Here is a 22,042-nt window from a genome sequence, read left to right as displayed (position 1 = left end):
GTTTCCATTTTGCAGTGAAACTGATTTGATTCCAACAGTGGAGCATTAGAGAAAGGGAATTTTAAGCAAGGTTCAGGGGTGATTAAAAAAAAAAGTTTGTTTGGGAAGCTTCGAGTACAGCCTGTGGGCAAAAGGAAAGAAAAAAAGTGTCTGGTAGGTAAGTCAGAGCAGTGAGGTCAGGGATGCTTGGGAAGCCTCAGGAAATGGGGGGTGGGGTGAGGATGAAGACACAGCCCTGTCTGAAAGGGACCATCAGAATCTTTCCTGGGTAAGTAGCCTTCCAAGGACAGATGATATGGACGTCATCATGAGCCTCCCAGAACAAGCAACTCGGGAACCTTGTAGTTTGCTTTTTTTTCTTATCAAAACAAAATCAAATGCATTATATATACTGTGCTGAGCAGTGGAATAGGCTGACATATTCTCAGACTATTTACAAAGTTGAGCCATGTTTTCAAGATTTCCTATCTGCTCTGACTCTGTTAAGTCAGACCTTAAACCAACACTCCTTGTCCTGCTGTGTGACCCAGATATGTGCAGAGACCAAGCTAGGTGGTGCTAGCTGGAACTCTGAGATGTAGGAAGGGCAAAGTGGGTATCGCGTGGCCCCTTGAGGCCAGGAAAGGTAGGAAGTAGCAGGGGCCTGCTGGAAACTTCTGCCGTCCACCTTCCATCGAGGGGTAGTTTCCGTCCAGGCAGTTTTGGAGCTTACTGTTGGTTAGTGTCAGCCATACTACAAGCTTCCCAGGAACTGTCTCCCTAATCCTCAGAGTCCCAGGCACACCACGAGCTTCCCAGGAACTGTCTCCTTCATCCTCAGAGTCCCAGGCGAAGACAAGCCAGGAAGACACCCCAGCTAATGACAGGCAAAGAGCACAAAGAGACAGTGCTCCAAAGAACGTATACAAGTGAGCAAGTCCACGGGAAGATGGTTGGTGTGTTAGTAGCTAGAGAAAGGCAGGGCGAGGGGCCAGGAGGTGACTCAGTAGTAAACACACACAAGCCTGACGGTCTGAGTTCGAGTCCAGGAACCTCATGAAAAGCTAGATGTGGTGGCATGCGTCCCAGCACTGAATGGGAAGTGGAGACGGGAGAGTCCCCCAGAAGCTCAAAGGCCAGCTGCTCTGGAGAAACAAGAAAGAGATCCTCCCTCCACAGGGGCAGCAAGGAAGGAGAGACCTGACTCTGAAATGTTGCCCTCTGAGCTCCACTTGCTCCCTGTGGCAAGCGCTCACCCACACTTGCACCCAGGAGTAAATACGTGAAGGAAATGCAGACCAAACCATAATGCGGTGTCCACGTCCCGTCCCTTAGGATGCTGGTTTGAACGTGGTCCGTCCTGACAGGCTGATGCCGTTAGCCCTTTGGTCCTCAGCTGCTGGGGCTGAATCTCAACTGTGCAAAATGCTGTGTGTGTCTGTGCTTAAAAGTAGAAGAGCTGTTCAATTCCTTGTTTTCCCATGGTGTTTTTTTTTTTTTAATTAAATTAAAACAAAACACAACACAAAAGCATTGGTGAGATGGCTCAGTGGATGAAGCTCAGATTATCAGCACCCACATAGCCAAGCAGAGATGGTGGCCCTCCTGCAGGGGGTCCTCTGAGCAAAGCTGCTAGCTATGCTAGCTGAGTTGGCAAACTCCAGCTACAATGAGAGACCCCGCCTAGATAGACAAGGTGGAGAGTGATTGAGGAAGAGGGTTGGTGTGAACCTCTGGCCTCCCATGTCTGTGCGTGCACACCTGCACTTGTGCAAACACATAAATACAGATGCACACACACATACACACACACACACACACACACACACACACACACATACATACACACAGATCCTCAGAGCAGCTGCCAGTATCAGTTCCATTTTGTGGAGGAGAACACTGAGGCCTGAGCCTTTATGAGCATCCTGTGGCTGGCTGATGGCAGATCTAGTCTGGGACTGGAGAGCTGTGCCCACAGGGCCTGGACTCTCCAGAAGTGACTGACTCTTGCCCAGTTGGAACATCGCTCCTGATGTGAGCCCATGATGAGGAAGACACGCCCATATCTGGTCTTCCCTGAGACAGAGATCCAGGCATGTTTTCTCAATATTCATTTAGCAATATAGGCCATTCTCATTGTTCAATACAAATAGATAAAATTTATATGTGCTTAGCAATTGTTATAAATTTAGGACAGATGATACTGGGCATAATGCTGGCATTGAGTGGGGAAAAAAAAAACAGGTCTACACCACTGCAAGAAGCTGCTGAATGAGGCCAGGTTCACCCTGGGAACTCCTGGGGTCCTCATGCAGAAGGAGCATGAGTGGCTGTTTTTATTGAGTGCAGTGAAATGTTATAAGCAAACAAACACCCAAAAAAGCAAAAAGATACAACTTTCTGAGACTTAGAAAGTTGTCCCCAAATGCTCAGTCTACCCTGATTTGTCCCCTTGTAGTTAATGTGGGTTAGGCTGGGTTTGAGAGTGAGCCTGCTGTCTGCAGGAGGATTGCAGTGGTTCCCAGCTGGCCAGAATGAACCCATTAGCAGCTGGGGACTATGCTTTCAGGGTACCCATTGTCCACTGTTGACTTGGTACCTGCAGAGATGTTGAAATCTGAAAAAGGAAACCACGGTCTTCAAAATTTTCCAGAGAGAAAAAAGGCGAGATGTCACTGGAGAGTCACAGGAAGCTTTCTTCAGACCTGCGAGGACGCCTCTGTGCAGCTCAGACACGCCCAACACAGCTGGGGACCAGCCACGGGGCTCCTACACAAACCAACAAAGGGTTGGACTGCTACAAAAACATTGTTACAGAAAGTGGGTCAGTCTTTTGGAGGTGGAAGTCCCTGCTCCCTCCCTCTCCCCTGTCCCTCTCCCTCTCTCTCTCTCCCTCTCTCTCTCTCTCACACGCGCGCGCACACACACACACACACACACACACACACACACACACACGCATGCACTGTCCAGTACATTTGCAAGGATGGGGGATCCAGGGATAGACACAGATACGGCTCTTGTAGCTATCACTCAGGTGATAGAGAAATCCTCCAGACATAAGGGACACTTCTGGCAAGAGAAGTCAGACTTGCAGGCCCGTGGTGAGCACCAACTGATGCTCCATCCTAGCCAGCACAGGATGTTTTAAAAGAGAGTTCACCTCTGAGTTTATGTAAATATGACTTGGCTTTTGACCTCAGCACTGACTGAGGAGCAGCAGGAAATATAGGGAGAAAAGAAAGGAGATAGAGAAAGAAAGGAGATAAGAAACTTTGGATAGTGAAGAGGGAGGAGTCTATGAGCGGGATGGATGGATGAATGAATGAATGAATGAATGGATAAATAATTGGATAAATGAATAAATCTTGAGATTGAATAGTTCTGCAGTTTGACTGTGGTCTGAGCATGTTCCCCGATGGCTTATGTGTCGGAAGCTTGACCCTCTGTGCAGTGGTACTGGGAGGAGGTGCCGCTTAAGGGGGGACCTAGTGGGTGGAGAGACTGCTGCATGGTTAAGAGCACGTGCTGTTCTTGGAGAGGACCAGATTCAGTTCCCAGCACCCACAGATAGTTGTGGCAGCCTACGGCTATCTGTAACAGCAACCCCAGTGGGTCTAATGCCCTGTTCTGGCCTCCGAGAGCATTGCATGCACACTGTGCACAGACACACATACCAGGCAAACTCTCTCTCTCTCAAAACAAACAAAAAACCAAACAAACAAAAAAAACCCCACCAGAATAAAATAAAAGCTGAGGTCTAGTAGTAGGCCTTAAGTCATTGTGGGTTCTGTCCTTGAAGTGAACTAAGGAACCTCAAGTTATTTTTGAAGAGTAATATTGTCCCCCTAGCTCCACCAACTTCCTGTCTCACCAGGTGATCTTCTCCCTCACGTGTTCCTACCATAACAGCAACCGCCATGACACGGCGCAGCCAGGGAAGCCTTCCCAGAGCTGGCAGAATCTTTACACACTAAACCTGTGAGATGGAACAAGCTCACCTCTGAGGAAAGGGAGAAATAATTCTTATTTTACGTAATCTCCAAATTGAGAACTCTGGAACGTACGGGTGACCTAAGGCTAAAAGCAGGAAAGTGCAGGGGAAACAGCTTGGACCCTTTTAAAGCAGCGCACTGCCCCGTCTGGGACCGCCCACCGGCATCAAACTCGTCTCGGGCCCCTTAGTAACCTCTTGGTAATGCCCTCTCATGGCTACTTTCCTTTCACACATGACCCAGAATACATATGGGAACTAGAGAGAGGGCATGATCCAGCATGAACTAGTTATGGGCGTAAGGACAGAAGAGCAAACTGTATCTTCTGAATGAGCTTTTAGGAGAAAAATCCTGTTTGCTGTTTTATGCCTAAGTATAATTGGGTGTGCATATGATTAAAGCTGAGTGCATTGTGGGAGCACGTATAATAAAGCTTACATAACCTAACCCTGTCAGTCAGAACAGAGAGCCACCAACTCTACCACCCTTAGGAACCAACCTCTTTTTCCTCCTCTCTCCTCTTCCTCCTTCTTGTCCTCCTCCTTCTCTTAGACCCCATAAAAGAAGTCTGAGACAGTAATCACTGCTCTTGGGCTTTCTAGCTCCCTTGTCGTGGGTTTTGTACTGTCTCTTCAAATATAATTTCTTGCTGTTTTACCCTGTGTGTGTTCTTTTAATTGTCTGGATAAGACACTAAGAACCTGGAGACACCTGGTTCAGTGTAAACAAAGCCGCTGGCAACAATGTGATACAACTTAATTCCTAGGATGATGACCCGCTCAGCATGAGGCTGCTGGAAACCTGGTCAACTGCCCCGGGCTGGTGAAGTCACAGACCTTGGAGGAGAAGCCACAGTCGCCACTTTCCTAAACCAGCAGTGAGCGCAAGTGTGTATGTACATCTGCACTCATGTGTCCGTTTATGCCACCAAATCTGGAGGCCAGAGAACAGCTTTGGGAGTTGACTCTCCTTCCACCTCATGGGTCCTGGGGACGAAACTCAGGTCCATTGGGCCTGATGGCACATGCATTTACACGCTAAGCCCTCTCATGGGCTGATGTGCAATAAATGATTGCAGGGTATATATAAAGAATCCTCAAAACGTAAAGAAGAAAACACATTTCCGGGTATTTCACGGAGGAAGGATGTAAAACCAGGGTGTCTCTTTCTGGTTTGATTTTAAGTATACACCTACACGCCTTGCTGTGAGGTGAATTCATTTTAGAACAGCTTGCAAGCCTAGAGCGCTCAGCCCCATATTTAGCTTCGAGGCAGGTGTTTCAGGTGGAGCATTCCACAGCAAGCCTTGCTCCCTAGAACTGAGAACAGAGCAAGACATCCCAAGACTCCTGAGTGCTCCTCCTGACCTTTGACCCCAAGGTTAACCATTCGAGGCCAGAATGGCAAGGCTGGATCAGGCTTGTGACCTGAGCGCTCAGCTAATGTATCAGACGTGCAGGGAGTGGATAAAGGAAACACCTGGGGCTCCATCAGCCTTTGTTGCTTGAGAGGACATATTGTGTCCACCAGGATGGAGGTGGTGTCCAGTCCTCCCACTGCAGCAAATCCAAGGCTATTATTCCAGCAAAGTCTCCATCTGAAGAGCTTGAGGTCTCCACGACCTTGAGAGGTGGCTTGTGGGGAGCACTTGATTCGGAGTATTTGGTGACAATGGTGCCACTTTCAATCTTCTTGACAGAACCTGGGAAGACTGCTTTCTAGCTAATGAATTTCCGAAAGCTGACTCTGCCTTGAAACTGAGCAGAGACAACTCTTATTTTCTAAGGACGTGCTCTAGTAGCCATGCTGACCCAAGCCAGAGCTGGGGACTGAGTGTCTCTCCCTGTAGGAAATAACAAATGGGCCCAACGGAGCTGCCCTTAAAGGAACCCCCAAATGAAACACAGGACAATAGAAAAGCTTTTGTAAATACCTTTTTAACCAAGATCTCAGTCTGGAATGGAACTGTTTACCTCGACTGGTCTGGTTTCAGTACTGCGATGTTCTATCTGAGACAGGCTACTTTATAAAGAAAAGCTGCTTATATAACCCGCAGATTTGGAGGCTGAAAGTCCAAGATCGGGTGGCCCATGTTCGTGGCTTTGGTTTTAGGCCATGGTTTAGGTTTCACCACTTTGCTAATGGCTCATACTGGCAGCTTAGATACGGCCACAGTGGGACTTAAAAAAACCACAGAAATAGATGCATGCTGTAAAGCTTTGGCTTTCTTTCCTATTTTTTTTTTCCTTTATAGAGGCAGCTGTTAAACATTTACTACCACTCTGTTGCAGTCATTACCATAAGTGAGTAGAACTAGTTCCTGGTACCTCTGCCAGACATTGCAGACACCATACTCCACATCACCGAGGAGAGCCGAGTGCGAGCTGAGCCCTGTCCCCCAGCCCCCTGGCTCAGTGAAGAGCCACTGTCCTGCGTGTGCCTGGAGGCATCCCAGCACAGGTCGGCCAGCTCTGCAGCTCCATGGCTAGTTGTCAGGCTCATGCCAGAGCATTAGAGCTAGGCCCTGGCAGGCTCTGAACTGCCCCTGGCTAGAGGCCTGTAACCTGAAAGGTGAGGGAAGGTTAAGGGCTTAAGCCAAATACCGTCCTGCAGGCACCTGCCCCATGGGAGGGCTCAGGCAAGAGCAGTGTCCTCTGGGGAGGTGATTGTTCCTACTGAAGACTTGAAGGGGTTAATTCCTAGCCTGCCTGCCCAAATGGTCCGTATCATAGGGTCAGGGCCATGCCCTGACTGGCTTATTTAAACACTGATGCCCGTCAAGGCCAGGATTTGAGTCTCTGACCCTAGTCATCAGGTTACTGATCTGCCGTTCAACAATCTACCCAGTACCGTTGGAGTCCTGGTCTAGCCTCACCTCCTTCTGCTGTCGCTGTCATTGTCACTCTCCCCACAGCCAGCCAATGCCCAATGCCCGGTTTCCTCTTTGCCCCACACCCATTGCAACTGTCTACGGCTTTAAAAGTCTAATAATTGTAGTGCTAGCAGATACTAGGTTATCGGCAAGGCCAGAAAACCTTTCCTTCAAATGACCAGACAGTTAGTAGTTTTAGCTTATGTGCTTTCTTTTAGGGTCACAGTGGACTTCCTAAGTCTTTCTTCCCTCTCCCCTTTCCCTTTAGCTCACAGGCTATGCCACAGCTGGCCTTGAGCCAGATCTGACAGGCAAGGCATGGGTTAGTGATCCCGGTGACTGCGATCCCACTGGACACAAGGACGGGAGTGCTTTAGACATGCTTCAACGTGATTTGTCCCTCAGAGCGCCGTGTGTCTGAGCTTGGCCCTCAGGGTGTTGTGCACCTTTCAAGTGGGGGCCCCTCAACCACGGAGGCTCCTGGGAATTGACGTGGACGGCATGGGGCACATTGGTTAGTTCTGGAGCTAGGGCTCTGGAAGAAACAGCCTTGGCCTTTTACCTCCTCCCTGTCTTCATTCTGGTGATATAATCTCTCCTCTGATGTGCTGCTGCCACGATGCCGTCCAATACAAGGCTCTCACCAAAGCCATAAAGCATGGGCCACCTGTTCTTGGACTTTGGGCCTCCAAATCTGTGGGTTATATAAGCGTCTTTTCTTTACAAACTAGCCTGCCTCAGATATTGCACCACAGAACTGAAAACAGGCCAGTTGTGGTAAGCAGTTTCACGCCAGACCGAGATTGTGGTTAAGGAAATGTTCACAGAAGCTTTTCTAGTCTCTCGTGTTTCATTTGGGGGTTCTTTTGAGGGCAGCCGAGTCAGGCCCGTTTGTTATTTCCTACAAGCCTTGGTCTGGGAACCATTGGTGGTGTTTTTCCATGTTAGACTTTAAGAAGTCAGCAGGAAGGGGTTGGAGAGATGGCTCAGAGGTTGAAAACACTGGTTGCCTTTCCAAAGGTCCTGAGTTCAATTCCCAGCAACCACATGGTGGCTTGTGACCATCTATAGTAAGATCTGGTGCTCTCTTCTGGTATGCAGGCACATGTGGAGGCAGAATGCTGTATAAACAATAAATCTTAAAAAAAAGTTTGTTTTGTTTTGTTTTAAAAGAAAGAAGTCAGCAGAAGATGACAACCCTGAAACCACACAGTACTCAGCAGGCTTGGAAAGCCCTCACTAACGGGCAGGCTTCTAGGCAGAGAACCAGGGGCAGGGCTCACGGTGCCCCGGAGCATGTCCTGTTAAAAGATGCACGCCAGCCTGACATGGCTAGAGGGATGAGTGGCAGGGGCAGGGATGGGAGAGGTGGTAACCCATAAGGACAACCTTCACTCCAGCCTTTAGGTTTAGAAGGAAATTAGAAGAATTTGCTTTGCCAGCCACATTACAATAGAGCTTCCTGGTGGGGAGAATGGTCCAGAAGCAGACTGGTGGAGACTGGACTTTGTTCATTCATAACTGTGCCCTCTCCTTTCCCAGGCTCTGCAGGGCGGAACAGTGAGGGAGACATGAGCTCACGCTGTAGATAAAGGCTATTAAAGGTATGATTCCTATCACATTGAGAGCTGGAAGTCTCTTGTGCAGGGGAGCAGTGGGGACAGGCATCCACCTCCTACAACTGTGAGGAGTAAATAAGAGAAGGCATGTTAGTGCTGATCGTGAGCCCTGTGAGCATGGGGCAGTCTCAGTTTGTGCAGGCCAGGTGGGGCCCTGATGGCCACACCCATCCATGAATATGAATCTCCTGCTTTCTTCTCTGTGTCACCCAGGATCAAGGACTCTGTTGGTGACTAACTTTGATTTTCCTCAGGGTAGGAAAGGCCTCAGTTCCTCACCTCACGCATGGAGAATCACCATAAACATGGCAGGTTACCATAAACATGGAGGATCACCTCAGATATGATCACCTCAGACATGGAGGATCACCTCAGATATGGGAGATCACCTGAGACATGAAGGCTCACCTCAAGTGTGCCATTCACCTTAGATATGGTAGCACGTTAGCCAGAGAGTGAATGGTGGTTCCATCACTGAAACAAATATATGAGATAATTGATTTATAAAGAGAAAAGATTTTGGGAGGGCTCTTAGTTTTGAAGGTTTCAGTTCATAAGTGATTATTACCATTTTTTTTTCTTCTTCTTTTTGGCTTATAGCAAGGGCACATTGGTCATTGTACCAGCATGTGAGAAATGGTTGGCTTCATTACTGATATGAAAGGAAGATTAAGGGGCAAGTGTTCACAGTCCCTCTAAGGCCATCTCTCCAAAGACCTAAAACCTCCCACTAGGCTCCACCCCTTCAAGGTTTCACTTCCCACCAAGGTGTCTTGGTGATGTATTCTTTAACATATGGGCATCTGAGGACACTCCAGATCCAAATTATGTCAGGGTTTAAACCTAGAGTATTGGGGATAACCTTGGACATGGAGGCCACTCCAGATCCAGAGTTCAATAATCTTAGACTCGGGACATTTTGTAGTTTGAGTGGGAGATGTTTTCCACTGATTCGGGTGTTTCAGCGCTGAACCCTTGGCTGTTGGTGCCATTTTTGGAGATTGTTGTGTGTCTGAGGGACCAGACACATACGCGGTGCACACCTGCGCACGCAGGCAAAACACCCACACACAAAATAAGTAAATACTGAAAGAAAAGTAACTGATGCGGGTATCGCCTCAGACACTGGGTGTTGTCGTGACAGGGGGAGCACCTCATAGGCGGTGCAGCACCCTGGACACAGTTATCTCGCTGGCACCTTGTCTTCCTGTGGGCTCCTTCAAAGCCGTGAGGGATACAAGTGGCCCCCAAACCCTGGAAAGAGTCTCAGACCTCCAGAGATCAGAAGACCTCGGTCCACAACTCAGTTCTCAAGTTCCCAAGGCCCAGGCTTGATCTACAGCACAACCCCCGAGGGCTGTCAGCCACATAACTACGCACTCCCACTAAAGACACAGCTCTTGTCTCAGTCAAGCCACTGGTTTTTCCTTTGATGTCCTTATAACCAGGAAGGTTGATGCTTTAAACTTTTCTTGCATGGCATGAAAGAAAATGTTGCTTTAGTGGGGAAGGGGGCTTCTATTAAAGCTGTGTCTTCAGGGTTGGAGAGATAGCTTAGCAGTTAAGAGCACTCACTGCTCTTGCAGAGGACTCAGGTTTTGTTTCCCAGAACCCATATGGCAGCTTGCAACAACCTATAACTCAGGCCAGCATGGGATACAGGGGGAAGACATTGTTAAAAAAAAAAAAAAAAAAAAAAAGACCAAGAGGGTGCATTTTGCATTTCCCTCCAAATTCAGGTGTTAGCAAACATTTGTGGAGTACAGGAAAGTTTCCAGTGATAGAAGAGTAGAGTCCAATAGAGTGAAACACCATAGTTTCCAAGCAGTTCCAGAGTCCCACGTGTACTGAGTCTCCAAAAGAATTGATTTCTGTGTCTTTCTAGAAGATTCACTGGTGAAAATAGAAAAGGCTAAATTTAGGGAGGAACTGTGACATGGCCTTGCAGGCCGAATGTGGAGCAAGACAAGGAAAAGCTGAACATGAAGACTTGCCCGGTGGACGAGCGTGTTCTCCTGTTTCCAGAACAATGCAGCCACCATTGACGTCAATGTAAGTGAGGAAACAAAAGGCTCCTTGGGTGTGTGCAGGGTGCAGCTTGGCCCAGCTCTGCTCTGTGTTTGTGTGTGTTGGGGAGCGTGGCGAGGTGTCAGTGTCAGAGGAACCAGAGGTGCTGCCCTGCCCCTTGCAGTGTGAGTCAACATCTGGCTTCCCAGGGCTCCTGAAGGGCTGCTGAGATGAACTTAGTATCAGCGACTGCGTCTGAAGAATCATATGGCAGTCCTCCTGCAGGCAGAGAGAAAAGCAGCGTTTGTTCACAGGCTTCTGCTTACAATGTTTGCTTCCTTTCTATCCCTGGTTCCTACAACACCCCAGGGGAAGATTCACAATAGTGGATGCTGCTAGGCTTCAGCTCCTGGGCAATGCCAAATGACCTTTCCACCCTTCAAACACAAGACAATCTCTCCTCCCCTGCACTTTCAGAGCCTTTAAGTCGTTCTATGTCAGACAGGGAAATCTTGGGCCCTAAGCCAGTCCCAGAGAAAGTTCTCCTCCCTCCTTTCACCTTTTGGAGAGGAGCCTAAAAATGCTTTAGATGCTTCCAGACAGCGCTCTTGAAAGAACAAGGAGACTCAGCCAAGGTGCCACAGGGCTAGGCCTGTCCTATGCATATTCCCTGACTACTAGCCAGTGCCTGTAGCTTCCACCTTGGAAAAGGGATGCACACCCCATCTACCCGTCCTCTAGTGCCCCGCCTCCCCCGAGCTGTACGGTTAATAAACTAGCGCCCCATTTGGTTAAGCTTCCTTTCAGAGCGCCAGTCTTTTCTTCATATGCTATTGAGGGCAGGAAGAAATCACTTTTTTTTTTTTCACTTTTTTCTTTGTATCTCTGAAGAGCAATCATGACCTTATTTCCTGAGTCAACACTTGCAACACAAGGTTTCAAAAATAAGAAAGGCTACGTGGAGGCGACGTGCTCTGTCCCATCTGGGACGACCGTCAGCCTGGGGCATAGGCTGACCTAGGTGGGTGTGCAGCGGCAGATCCAGAAGGGCCGCCCAGTCTGTGAATGAATGAGAAGGGAAATGAATGAACTAGTTTGAGTGAGCGAAGGGTGTCGGCAGAGAGCTTTCTCGGTCCTGCGGGTGGCCGAGGCCGTCCAGCTCGCCGCAGGTGGTAGGCCCGGGGCCTCGGACTCCACCAGGCGCCAGCTGCGCAGCGGCCAAGCACCAGTCCCCCCGCGCCGCAATGGTACGCGCCACTCCGCGCGGCACGAGCGGGCCACCGCCGTGCCAGGTGAATGGAAGTCCCGCGGGCCGGAAGTGGACGAGCCTACTCGCCGGGGTGCGGGGGGGCGCAGGAGCGCACAGCGTCTTCATTGAGGAACCGGGGCGGCGAACATGGAGTTCCATGTGCGTCTTATGTAAAGAGAGCGACGGGCGTCTCCGCCAATTGACGCGAGGCACTATCAGTTTCCGCCCCGCCAGTATGCAAATGAGGCGGCGCCGCGACCAATAGCGCGCGCGGAGGCGGGCGCAGCGCGCGCGGTCACGTTTTCCACTATGTGACAGCGGAGGGCTACGCGGCGGCGGTGGCGCGACGGGGACTAGCGGCTCCCGGCGGCTGCGACGCAGGCCGAGCGCACCGAGTGACGGGCCGAGCGAGGGAAGGACGCGCGGGTGGACGCGGCGGAGCGGTGAGTGGCGCGGCGCTGGGCGGCGGCGCGGGGCGGTGGCGCGGACCCGGACGGCCGTGGTCGGCTTACGTAACCGGCGGCTCGGACAGCTGGAGCTGGGGTCCTGCGCCAGGCGGAGCCGACTGTGCGAACGGCTGCGACTCGGCCAATGCAGACGGGGCCGCGCGCTGACCCTCTTCAGGGCGCACACTGCTGCCCCCGTTTCGCAGGTCTAGGCACTGAGGTCGGAGAGGTTAGTTAGGCGTCTTGTCCGAGGGCGCAGAGCCTTTGAGTGATCACCACATCAGACTGCGGTTCTTTATTTTCTTTAATAAGCCGCTCCCCGCCGACTCCCGTGGTGATGTCCAAAGGGGTCAGGGTCAGCTCAAACTGTCCCTAGAATACGGGGAGGTCCTCTGAGAAGCTGAGTCCAGAGAGTCACATCTGGCTCTGGGGAAGGACCACTGATAGGCGCTGAGCCCCAGTAGTGGGGGAGGAGTTAAGCAGAGACAAGAAAGCCCCCAGTACCAATCCCCGCCTGCCCCGCCCCTCCCCCAGGTCAGGGAGACCACCTTGTCCACCCACCCTGTCCTCCATGGCATCCTCCATGCCAGCATTCCCTGTCTCCAGATGGACTGGGCGTTGGGGGGGAGGGTCCTCTCTGAGTTGGAACAGTCACGTCATCTTTTGGGACATACCTTGGCTGCCAAGCACAGACATGGACCCAGTGGGCGGTGGCCTGCTTCTGCAGGAACTCTGGTTGCCAGGGTTTCTGTGTAACGTATACACAAGGAACCAGTTTGGAAAGCTGATTCATCCAGAACAAGGGAGCCAGAAGACTCCCTGGAAATCATCCAGGGTAACCCCTAGCTTGAAGAGGCACAGACACAGGCTGGCAGGCTGTGTCACTGTAAAACCAGGCCTGGTAGCCTCGGGATCTGTTTCTCCCCCTTGGTCCACATGCAAGCCTGAAGAGGACATGTCCGCTCTACCTTACTCTATGGGCTCTAGGTCGGGTTTGTCTGCCTAAAGGCTTGAATTGGATTGTTTTTAAATACAGAGAAAATCACTTTTTGTGCGTTCTCGGAATCTAATGAAGCCAGGGACTCCTTTATTTTAGCGGTAGCTGCGCAGTGTGCCCGCACGGAATGGCACTGTGGGTGGTTGCAGTTATCTGTCACTGTCATTGTGGTGTGATTCATTGGCACATAACGGATGCAGCTCAGGCTTTCTGTGGAGGCTTGAGTGCTGGGGGGGGGGGGCGCATCAGCCAGCTGGCAGCTCCTGGGGACCTCGGCTTACCCTCAGCCTCAGTTTCCTCATCTGAGACAGTCTCTGAAATATGGTTCAGTTCAAGTGTGGAGTTCTGTGTCTGTGGACTTTTTTCTTAGATGCCTGCCTAAAAGATTAGGAGTTTCTGAAGCCCTGCCTGATGTCACATGATGTCACTGTGTGAGACATGTCCTTCTTAAGGGAAGTGGGAAAGGTCCCTGCTAATTTATACAGTTTCTCTCAAACACTGAACTTTCTAGAAAATCCTGGGGGAAGGGGGGGCCTATTATAATGGTATAACTCCATCCAGTCTCAGTGGACCATCGACTCTAGCTCTGGAAGCTGATGGATGATAGGTGGGGCTGGAGCACGGGGGCAGAGGGAAGAACCACACTGAGTATTGGTGTTCTCCTAGTCACACTGAGCAGTGCGTTAACTGACTAGAAACACGTATCCCACAGCCCAGTGGAGCCCTCTTCACCCAGCCCTTGTGGGAAGCTGCCCACCGGCAGACTCCAGGGAGAACAAGCAAGTGTAGAGAGCCTCTGCTGGCTGTTCCCATGCCAGGGTACTTGACTCTGGGGACCTGGCCCTCATGTGAAGTCTTTTGCTCATAGAATATAATCATAACTGGTCACTGTAGGCAGCTCTCCAGTCTAGAGCAAGATATAAGTAGGGAGAGATGCCACACAATTGACCTTTAAAAAAAAGTAGGTATTTTCGTGTGCGTGTGTATCTTGTGTAACGTGTATGCGTGTGTGTTTTTAAAGGGCAAGTTGAAGGAGTCAGTTCTAGGGCCCAAAGGCAGGTGGTCAGTCTTGGCAGCAGTGTCTTTACCCTCTGAGCCACCTCACCAGCCCTCACATAATTGTCTTGGCACAGTGGGCCTGTTCACTGCAACACCTGGTCAAATAGGATCAGCACAAGTTGTCAGGGCAAAGGTCTAGACCCCGCCAGCATCCAAGCAGCCCTCCCTACCTCCAGCCCCACCAGGGGCTGCCATCTAAGTGCATAATTATTCTGCAGCTTGGTACCTCAATGTAGGTAAGGACTGAAAAGCATGTGGGGGTGTCCTAGTGAGGCAGTACCCGCCTGCATGCCTTCTTCCCCTCCTTTTTTGGACAGCCCTGGCCACATTTTCCTCCGTTACCCAACCGTCACCATGGAGAGCGTGGCTGTTTGTTTAACAGGACAAACATTTTCTCCGGATTGCAGCAGGCAGGCCCCAGGGAGTTGGCTCCTACCAGGAAGTAGAAAACATGTTATAATATTTGAGGTTGTAAAATACCATGGGGCTTGCAGACTCGAGGTACATGCTGTCAGGTCCCTGTTATATAAAGTTGGATAACAGTCAGAGTTAGCTGGGTTAGCCAGGCTCAGGCTGTTCTTGCAGGCTGGTCAGAGGGTTCAGGGACAAATGCCAAGTTGGGATCTTACGATGTATGCGTCTACACTTTCCTCTCAAGGAAGTTGGTTCTTTACTGATTTTTCCTTCCCTCGGAAAATGTATTTCTTTCCCTCTTGAGCAGAAGGCAGTGAGGGTGAAAGGCCCTTCTGTTCCTGGTTGGCGGTGGGAGCTGGAAGCATTTTTCAGGCTGTGCTTCCACTCCTGGTCCTGTTGTGTCGTTGTTTGCTGTTTTTTGTTTTTTTTTTTTTTTTTTTACTATTTGTTATGGAAAGTGCAGCTAGCTGCAAAAGCTGAGAAGACAGTACTGTGAACTCCCAGCAGCCAGCTTGGGGCACCTCCTCCACCCCAAACTCATGATCTCATTGCCCAGGGCACTTTCCTAATGTGCCTGTGTCTGGCTGAGGAGAGTGAACATGGCCGAGTGACCGGGGTCAGCAGCCCCAGCTTAACTCCTGCCCTCAGGCTGGCTACTGTCCGTGGGCGAGGCCAGTGGATGGATATGGGAAGGCTGAGGGGGTCCCTCCTCCCTCCTGGACCCCTCCCTCTTTCTCAGGGGCTCCTGCCCACCCATCAGAGCTGGGACAGAGTGCTGGACCCTGAGTACAGGAGGCAAAGTCTGCTTGGACCAGCAGCTGGTTCTGCCAACTTGGCAAGCTGATGTCGGTGTGTTAGAGCCACTGGCGCTGAGCAGTGCGTTTTCTGGAATAATGAGGTTTGGGGTGACTTCACTTAGTTTGTTGCCTTATGTTTCTGCCATGCTTGTCCGGCTCTTTTTGAAAGAAAAAAAAAGTTTATCTTCCTCTCTAAGGTTGTAACCTGGCAACAGTGCCCTGCTCACTTAGACCCCCGGGATTGGTACTGCCGGGCACAAATTAGGAGTCCCAGGAACTGAGCCCAGCACCGAACAGCCAGGGTGCATGGGTGGGGTGGGGGCGGTGTGCCTCTTAGTCATTTGCATGTCAGCCAGAAAGGTGCTACCAGCTGCTCCGCATGGAACTTCTCTACCCTACCCCAGTTACTGTGTGACCTGCCTGTCTGTTTCCCTGTCGTGATTTAGCCCCAGGATTGAAAGCTGGTATTTGCCAGTCATTTACCCGATTCCAGATAGAGCAGACCATTTAATTCTCCCAAGTGTTGAGAGAGGGAGTGTTTTCATTCCCATCATAAAGGTGGGAAACATGGCACAGAGGCTAGCTAACTCGGCAAGATGGCAGAGCCACGAAGTAGTGGCGTACGGCAGAAAGTGTGGCCCTTGCAGGCTGCTCACCAGCTGCCCTGCCCCACTGCTGCCCTGCCCCTTTCCTAGCCTAAGGCAAAAAGATGGGCCGATCATCTGCCTGTGCAGGTGAGATGGATGTGATCTGGAGGACTGGGGTCAAGAGTGAACAAATCCTGGGGGCTTCGGGAGGACTGTGTGGCCACACAGAAGGCCTGGATGCAACCCAAGGGTGCTCAAGTCTACTGTGTACGCAGAATCCCCTGCACCTCACTCCCAGCCCCCACTCAATCCTGGCCCACCACTTCTTTATGTCTCCTAGGAAATTTTTCTTATAGTGTGTGTTCTAGCTCCTTGTTGGTCATCCGTGTTCTAGAAGGCAAGCCCCGGGAGAGCAGGGTACCACCTGTACTCTGGTGTGCTAGAAGGCCAGCCTAGGGGTCACTGGGGGACGGTGCCTGCCTGTGCGCCCCTGCGGTTTGTCCTGGGCTTCTCCTACCACACTCTTAGGGTGGGTGCACAGAATTGTGTGTGGCGTGGTGTCCTGGGCTATGCTCTCCCACCTCCCCCAGTGGGTACCCAGAACTCTGCGGTACACAGTCCTGGATTATACAAGACTGTCTTTTCAGGTGGATGCCCGGAGCTCTGCGGTACACAGTCCTGGGCTGTGCTAGTCTTTTTCCTCCAGTAGGCACACAGAACTCCGTGCTCCATAGTCCTAGACTCTACTCTCCTGTCTGTCCCACTGCATTCCTGTAACTCCGCGGTACATAGTCCTGGACTGTGCTAGCCTACTTCTTCCAGTGGGTGCACAGTGGGCGCACAGTACTGTGTGGTGCGGAGTCCTAGGTCGTGCTAGCCTCCCTCTCTGGTGCACAATGCTCTGCGGTGCAGAGTGCCACACATGCGCCTCCCATAGTGTGTGCTGTGCCCTAGGAGTCCAGCAGGAGACACTCGAAACTCTTGCTCTCCAGAGAGGGATGGAAGCATCATCCTGACACAGCCTCCACAGTGAGAGGGTGATGAAGTTCTCCAGCTAGTTGAGGAGAGTGCTGGGGGTGAGAGGGAGCAGCAGCTCAAACACTTTGGATTGGAGTGAGACTATACGCAAGCTAGACCGAGCAGTAGATAGATAGAGGAGATGCCCAAAGCTCAAAGAGCCTTCAGCACCCCCCCTTTTTTTTTACACAGAGTCTGTCCCCTGAGTAAGGGTTCCATCACAGGCCTAGTATAAGGAGCATCCATTCACCAGACTCACTTGTACTGTTTTGACTGCAGTGAGGCCAGGTGGAGGAAGTAGCCCAGTTTGGGAGCCGAGGCTGACATCTGGCCAGAATGGCTGCACTATTCAGGTATAATGCAGAGATGCTCCCCAAACCCCACCTGTGGAACTGCTCGAGTTCTGTTGTTCTACAGACTAAGTGCCCACGACTTGCTGTGTCTCAGTTCCTAGAAAGAGGAAAGGTCACATGCTCCTTCCAGAGAGCCTCTGTGATGACATTACCAAGCTCCCAAGTCCAGCTGTCCTCCACCTTACCGTCATCATGCAATGGCTCTGCTAATGTTCAGTGACCAGTGGGCAGCATGACCTCTTCCTTTGCATTTTTCCTTGTGCTACTGCTCTGAGCATATCTCCGTCAGTTCCTGCATCTGTCTCTCTGGGAAGGTTTCCTCCTTGAAGCCTATGTTTCAGCACTCTCCAAAAGTCTCCCTTCCCTCTTCCCTTGAATTAGGCACAACTTCCCAACTGCTTTATACAACATAAGGCCAGAACTTGCACATTTTGTTCTGACTTCAGCTGGGACAGTTCCTGCATTTAGGTTTCCTGTGACTTGGGGTATGACAAACTCCATCTGTCTATAACACAGCAAGCAATTTCCTGTCTGGGGTGGCCTCACTTTCCTGCACACCTCTTCCTTACAGGGCTGGGTGTAAACAGTGGCTCCTGGTGCCACTTTCCCCCGCTGCCTCCTGGTACCCTCCTTCCTATTTTGAAGGTCTCATGTTTGGTTTTCCTTATCAGATACCCATATCACTTTGTTTGCTCTTAAAAACATAACTTCTACCCGGTTGCTAGACTTGTAGTACATGATTTTGTTGGGACCTGGGCTGTCTGTAGATTGGCAGATTCAAACCTGTCTGTCTCAGGGTTCCGAGGCTTTTGTAGAGAACTATTTTCCCTGGGTGAAAATGGCCACTTCCCGCTTGGTCTCACTTCCTCCCAGGCTACGTCACCTTTTCCTTCTTAGACAGCTGTGGTATGCACACCTATAACTGCTGTAACCCTGGCACGTGGAAAACTGAGGCAGGAGGATTACAACTGCAAGACCATCCTGATCTACATAGAAAGACTTTATTTTACAAAAAAACAGCAACAAAAATTTACTTTCTCAGGCAGCCCCTGTCACCACAGGTATTTCTCCCTTCTTGACTGAACTGTGTCTTTTTAAAATTTTTTTTATCATTTATGATGTGGTGTTTTTGTCTTGACATGTGGCATTGTCTGTTTTAGTTGTTTGTGTTATTAAACCTATCTATTGTAGAATTTTTGTGTATGAGAAGTAGGTGCCGTCAGCCCCATCTGCTCTGTTGCTAATGGTGGTGCTTCTTTTTTGGCTTTTGTCTGTTAATTGTGGCCAAACAAGGTGTCATCACTCAGCCGGTTCACAGAAGCAACTTGGCTAGCTTCTGCGTGGCGCCCATCTCCCTGGAGTCAACCCCACAGTGGGTGAAACCGGGGAAGGTGCTGGGTGAAGGATCATGTTGGGCCTTATGATGCCTTCACCAGGATATTGGCTGCTTTGTTTCCTACATAGATGGCCACTTTCTTGGTGTGACCCTATAGGGGGCCTCAGGCTCCTCTGCTCCACAGTCTGTCTGCTAGCATCTTCCCAGTGGTTACACTTGTCCCGTTGCGGCAAGGGGGAGAAGGGGGATCTGTGGTGTCCATCTTCCTTGGGGTCCGGAGCAGCTGCAGGGTGTGAGACCCCAGCACACCCCGGGGAACATTGCTGCTCCCCTCACTGCCTCGCCTAGATATGCCTTTGGTGGCAAACAGTGGGACCCTTTGGGATTTCCGGGGCTGCTGAAAACTACTGTTCTCCAGTAGTTTTAAATCCTTGGTCATGTCGCCTGAAATATAGGAGGAATGGGGTGGGGTGAATGTAGAAGCATTCCTGTCCTTGTTCCAGCCTGGGAAGGGTGAGCACATGCCGCAGACGGGCAGTGCATGGTGGACCAAGGCAGCACAGAGAAACCTCCAAGCTTAGTGCGGAACAGGACCCAGGGGAGCACCCCAGGCTGGTGTGGAACTGGCTGTCACCCAGGCAGCCCTGGGTGAGTCTTACCCAACAGCTCATCTGCTGCATGGAATCCTGCACGCAGCACATGCAGTGATTGTAGTGTGACCCGAGCCTTCTGTTGTCAGCTTGTGTTTTCCTGACTGCAGGGAAGCCAGTGGGGATATTGTGCCTTCCAGGAACCTTCCAGTGAACCTGCTGTAGCCACTTGGCCTCCTAGCAAGAGTCAGCAAGTCCCTTGTTCCCTGGCTTCCTCATGTGCTTGGCAGAGTAGACGTCAGGAGGAGAGAGCGCCCAGGCATTTCTTCCTCAGCCTGCAGTGGTCTGGGTTTCCTTTGGTCTTTCTCCTGCCCTGCCACCCAGGGCAATGGTAGCCCCCTCTCCCAGACCCAGCACCATGCCCTTAACTGCTTTTAGCTGTTTGCATAAACCTGATGTGACTTGACCCAGCTTAATCTGCTTCCTGCCAGGGTCCTGCTAGAAACATTATCCCTGACCCTCCCTTTTTCTCCCAGGGGCATCCAACAGTCCTGCATCCTTGAGCTGTGGCCTCCTGTCTGGCGATATGCCCACCCTTCCTGGGCACTAAGTCTGTGACCCTTCATGGGGTTTCTATGGCAGCCTTGTTAGTGGTGGAATTTTAGCCCCTTCTACCCACCTATCCCTAAGCACACAAGTTGAAGTTTCTATCTAGTGTGGGCATGGGATCCTGCCAAACGTAAACCAAGCCCATGGCTGTGATGCTTAGGCATGTGTGTGGCCCCCAACTGTCCAACTGTCCTCCCCACTCAACCACTTTTTGCCAACGTCAGGCTACCTACAGTGCTGGAGCCCTAGGACCTGGAGCATGCTGTGACATACCTGATGGACCAGCCTTCTTCACCCTCACTCAACAGCATTACGTATTCAGGAGGCCTGGCTGCCCTCAGCTTTTCTATAGCACATGCCATGCTGTGATGGAGTTGTCTCTGGACCCTGCTGCTTAATGTCACTGGGAAGATAGAAGAAAGATTCTTAGGCCCTGCCTACCACTTAGCATGACCATATCTCCCCACTACCTGGGTGGCTGTCAGTGCCCTTGTCTTCCACTGACGAGGCCATCAGTGCCCCCACAGCCCAACTGAGGCTCTCATGCTAGAGCTCTTCCTGATCCAGGGCCAGTAGGAGTTCAGGATTCAGGACCGCATGAACACAGGCGTAAATGACAGCTTTGCCATTAATACTGAGACTCAAACCTGGGCCTCACACATGCTAGGCCAGTGCTTTCCTGTTGAGCTGCTTCCCCAGCCTCACAGGTGCCCTTTAACGGTCGCCCACAATCTTCTCCTTCACCAGCTTCCTGCCAGAGCCCGACATGAATGGATATGTGGACTTTTCCCCTAGTCCCACCAGCCCCACCAAGGAGCCGGAGGAGCCTCCGCACACCCAGGCCGTGCTCCAGGAAGATGTGGACATGAGCAGTGGCTCTAGCGGAAATGAAAACTGCTCCACAGGGCGGGACTCTCAAGGCAGTGACTGTGATGACAATGGAAAAGAACTACAGATGCTAGTAGAATCTTCCAACACTCACCCAAGGTAGGTTCAGCCTTAGGCCAGGTCCTCACACACAGGACACTTATGGCTTCCTTCATATTTTGTATTGCCCATCTTCAAGCAGCCACTTCCAGGACTTGTAGGATTGTAAGCACTTCTTAATTCTTGATAATTCCTTCCGAATAACGATACCACAACCATCTCTGCATTTTTGTGTCTGATACCTTTTAAGTCAGTCCCATGAGATCTTGGAGGTAGCTACTCACACACGGAAGAGGCAGGTCACAGAAAGTAGATTATTCCCTCTGCATTTCCACCTCTCAATGCTCAATCCTCTTAATATCTGAAGAGCTTATGTTCCAGTTTTACATGATATTTCCTTCCTTAAGTTTAAATTTTAATTTGTGTGGGTCAGTTTGCCTGTATGAAATCTTTGCACCACTTGCATGCTTGGAGACCATAGAGCACAGAAGAGGCCATCAGATCCCCTGGAGCCCGAGTTACAGATGGGTGTTAGGAGCCATGTGGGTTCTGGGAATCAAACCTGGGTCCTCTAAAAGTGCTCTTCACCACTGAGCTGATTCTCCAGCTCTGATTTTTATTTTGCGGGGAGCCATGAAGGCAACACCATGGGCCTCAGGCATGGCAGGCAAGTTCTCGGGTAAAGAACAGAGCCATCATCCAGTGCAACTGACTGTATTCTTAAAAGTCCCTGGTGTGGCGTCCCCAGTCTGTTTCCCCTGGCTGGGTGGGTGGGAGAAGAGGCATCTAGATTTGACATATCTGCCCTTGCAGCCCTGACGCCTTCAGACTGATGATGACAGAGCCGGAACACAACCCCTCCATGAGCGGCTGCAGGTGAGACCTGCCCCACTACCCACCTCAAACTCTTTCAGCAAGTTGCAGGACTTCCTCTCAGGCCAGGTTTGGAAGAAATGTGCCTACTCTCGTAAGCTCGGAGAAGTATGTTGGTCTGACCAGCCCGTCAGTGTGATTGGTGACATCTGCCTTTCACACAGCCACTGTCCTGTACTCCTCTGAGCTCTGGTTGCTCTTGGGCACCGGTTCCTTCCAGCTCCACTCCAGGCAGTCTTGCCTCCATCCTGTATATTCAGTAGGAACTGACTCACCATTTTGCAACAAATTATCTGTGTGTCCACAGACATTTTCT

The 22,042-nt window shown here is 50.9% G+C and overlaps 1 protein-coding gene across 3 annotated transcripts in view; it reads left to right on the top strand.

Moving 5' to 3' along the window:
• Positions 1-12,028: 12,028 nt before the first annotated feature.
• Per2 (period circadian regulator 2) overlaps positions 12,029-22,042 on the top strand; it is a 43,327-nt gene continuing 33,313 nt past the window's right edge. For all 3 annotated transcript variants that reach the window (XM_021646899.2, XM_021646898.2, XM_060368862.1), the window contains exons 1-3: positions 12,029-12,164; positions 20,674-20,913; positions 21,667-21,729. In XM_021646899.2, the coding sequence (XP_021502574.1) occupies positions 20,693-20,913; positions 21,667-21,729 (284 nt within the window). In that variant the 5' untranslated portion in view covers positions 12,029-12,164; positions 20,674-20,692. The remainder of the gene's footprint in view (positions 12,165-20,673; positions 20,914-21,666; positions 21,730-22,042) is intronic.

This window comes from Meriones unguiculatus, chromosome 15 (genome assembly GCF_030254825.1).
Source record: "Meriones unguiculatus strain TT.TT164.6M chromosome 15, Bangor_MerUng_6.1, whole genome shotgun sequence".
In the NCBI taxonomy this organism is placed as follows: domain Eukaryota; kingdom Metazoa; phylum Chordata; class Mammalia; order Rodentia; family Muridae; genus Meriones; species Meriones unguiculatus.
Note: the sequence above shows the minus strand (reverse complement) of the source record. Positions and strands in the feature narration are given on the sequence as shown.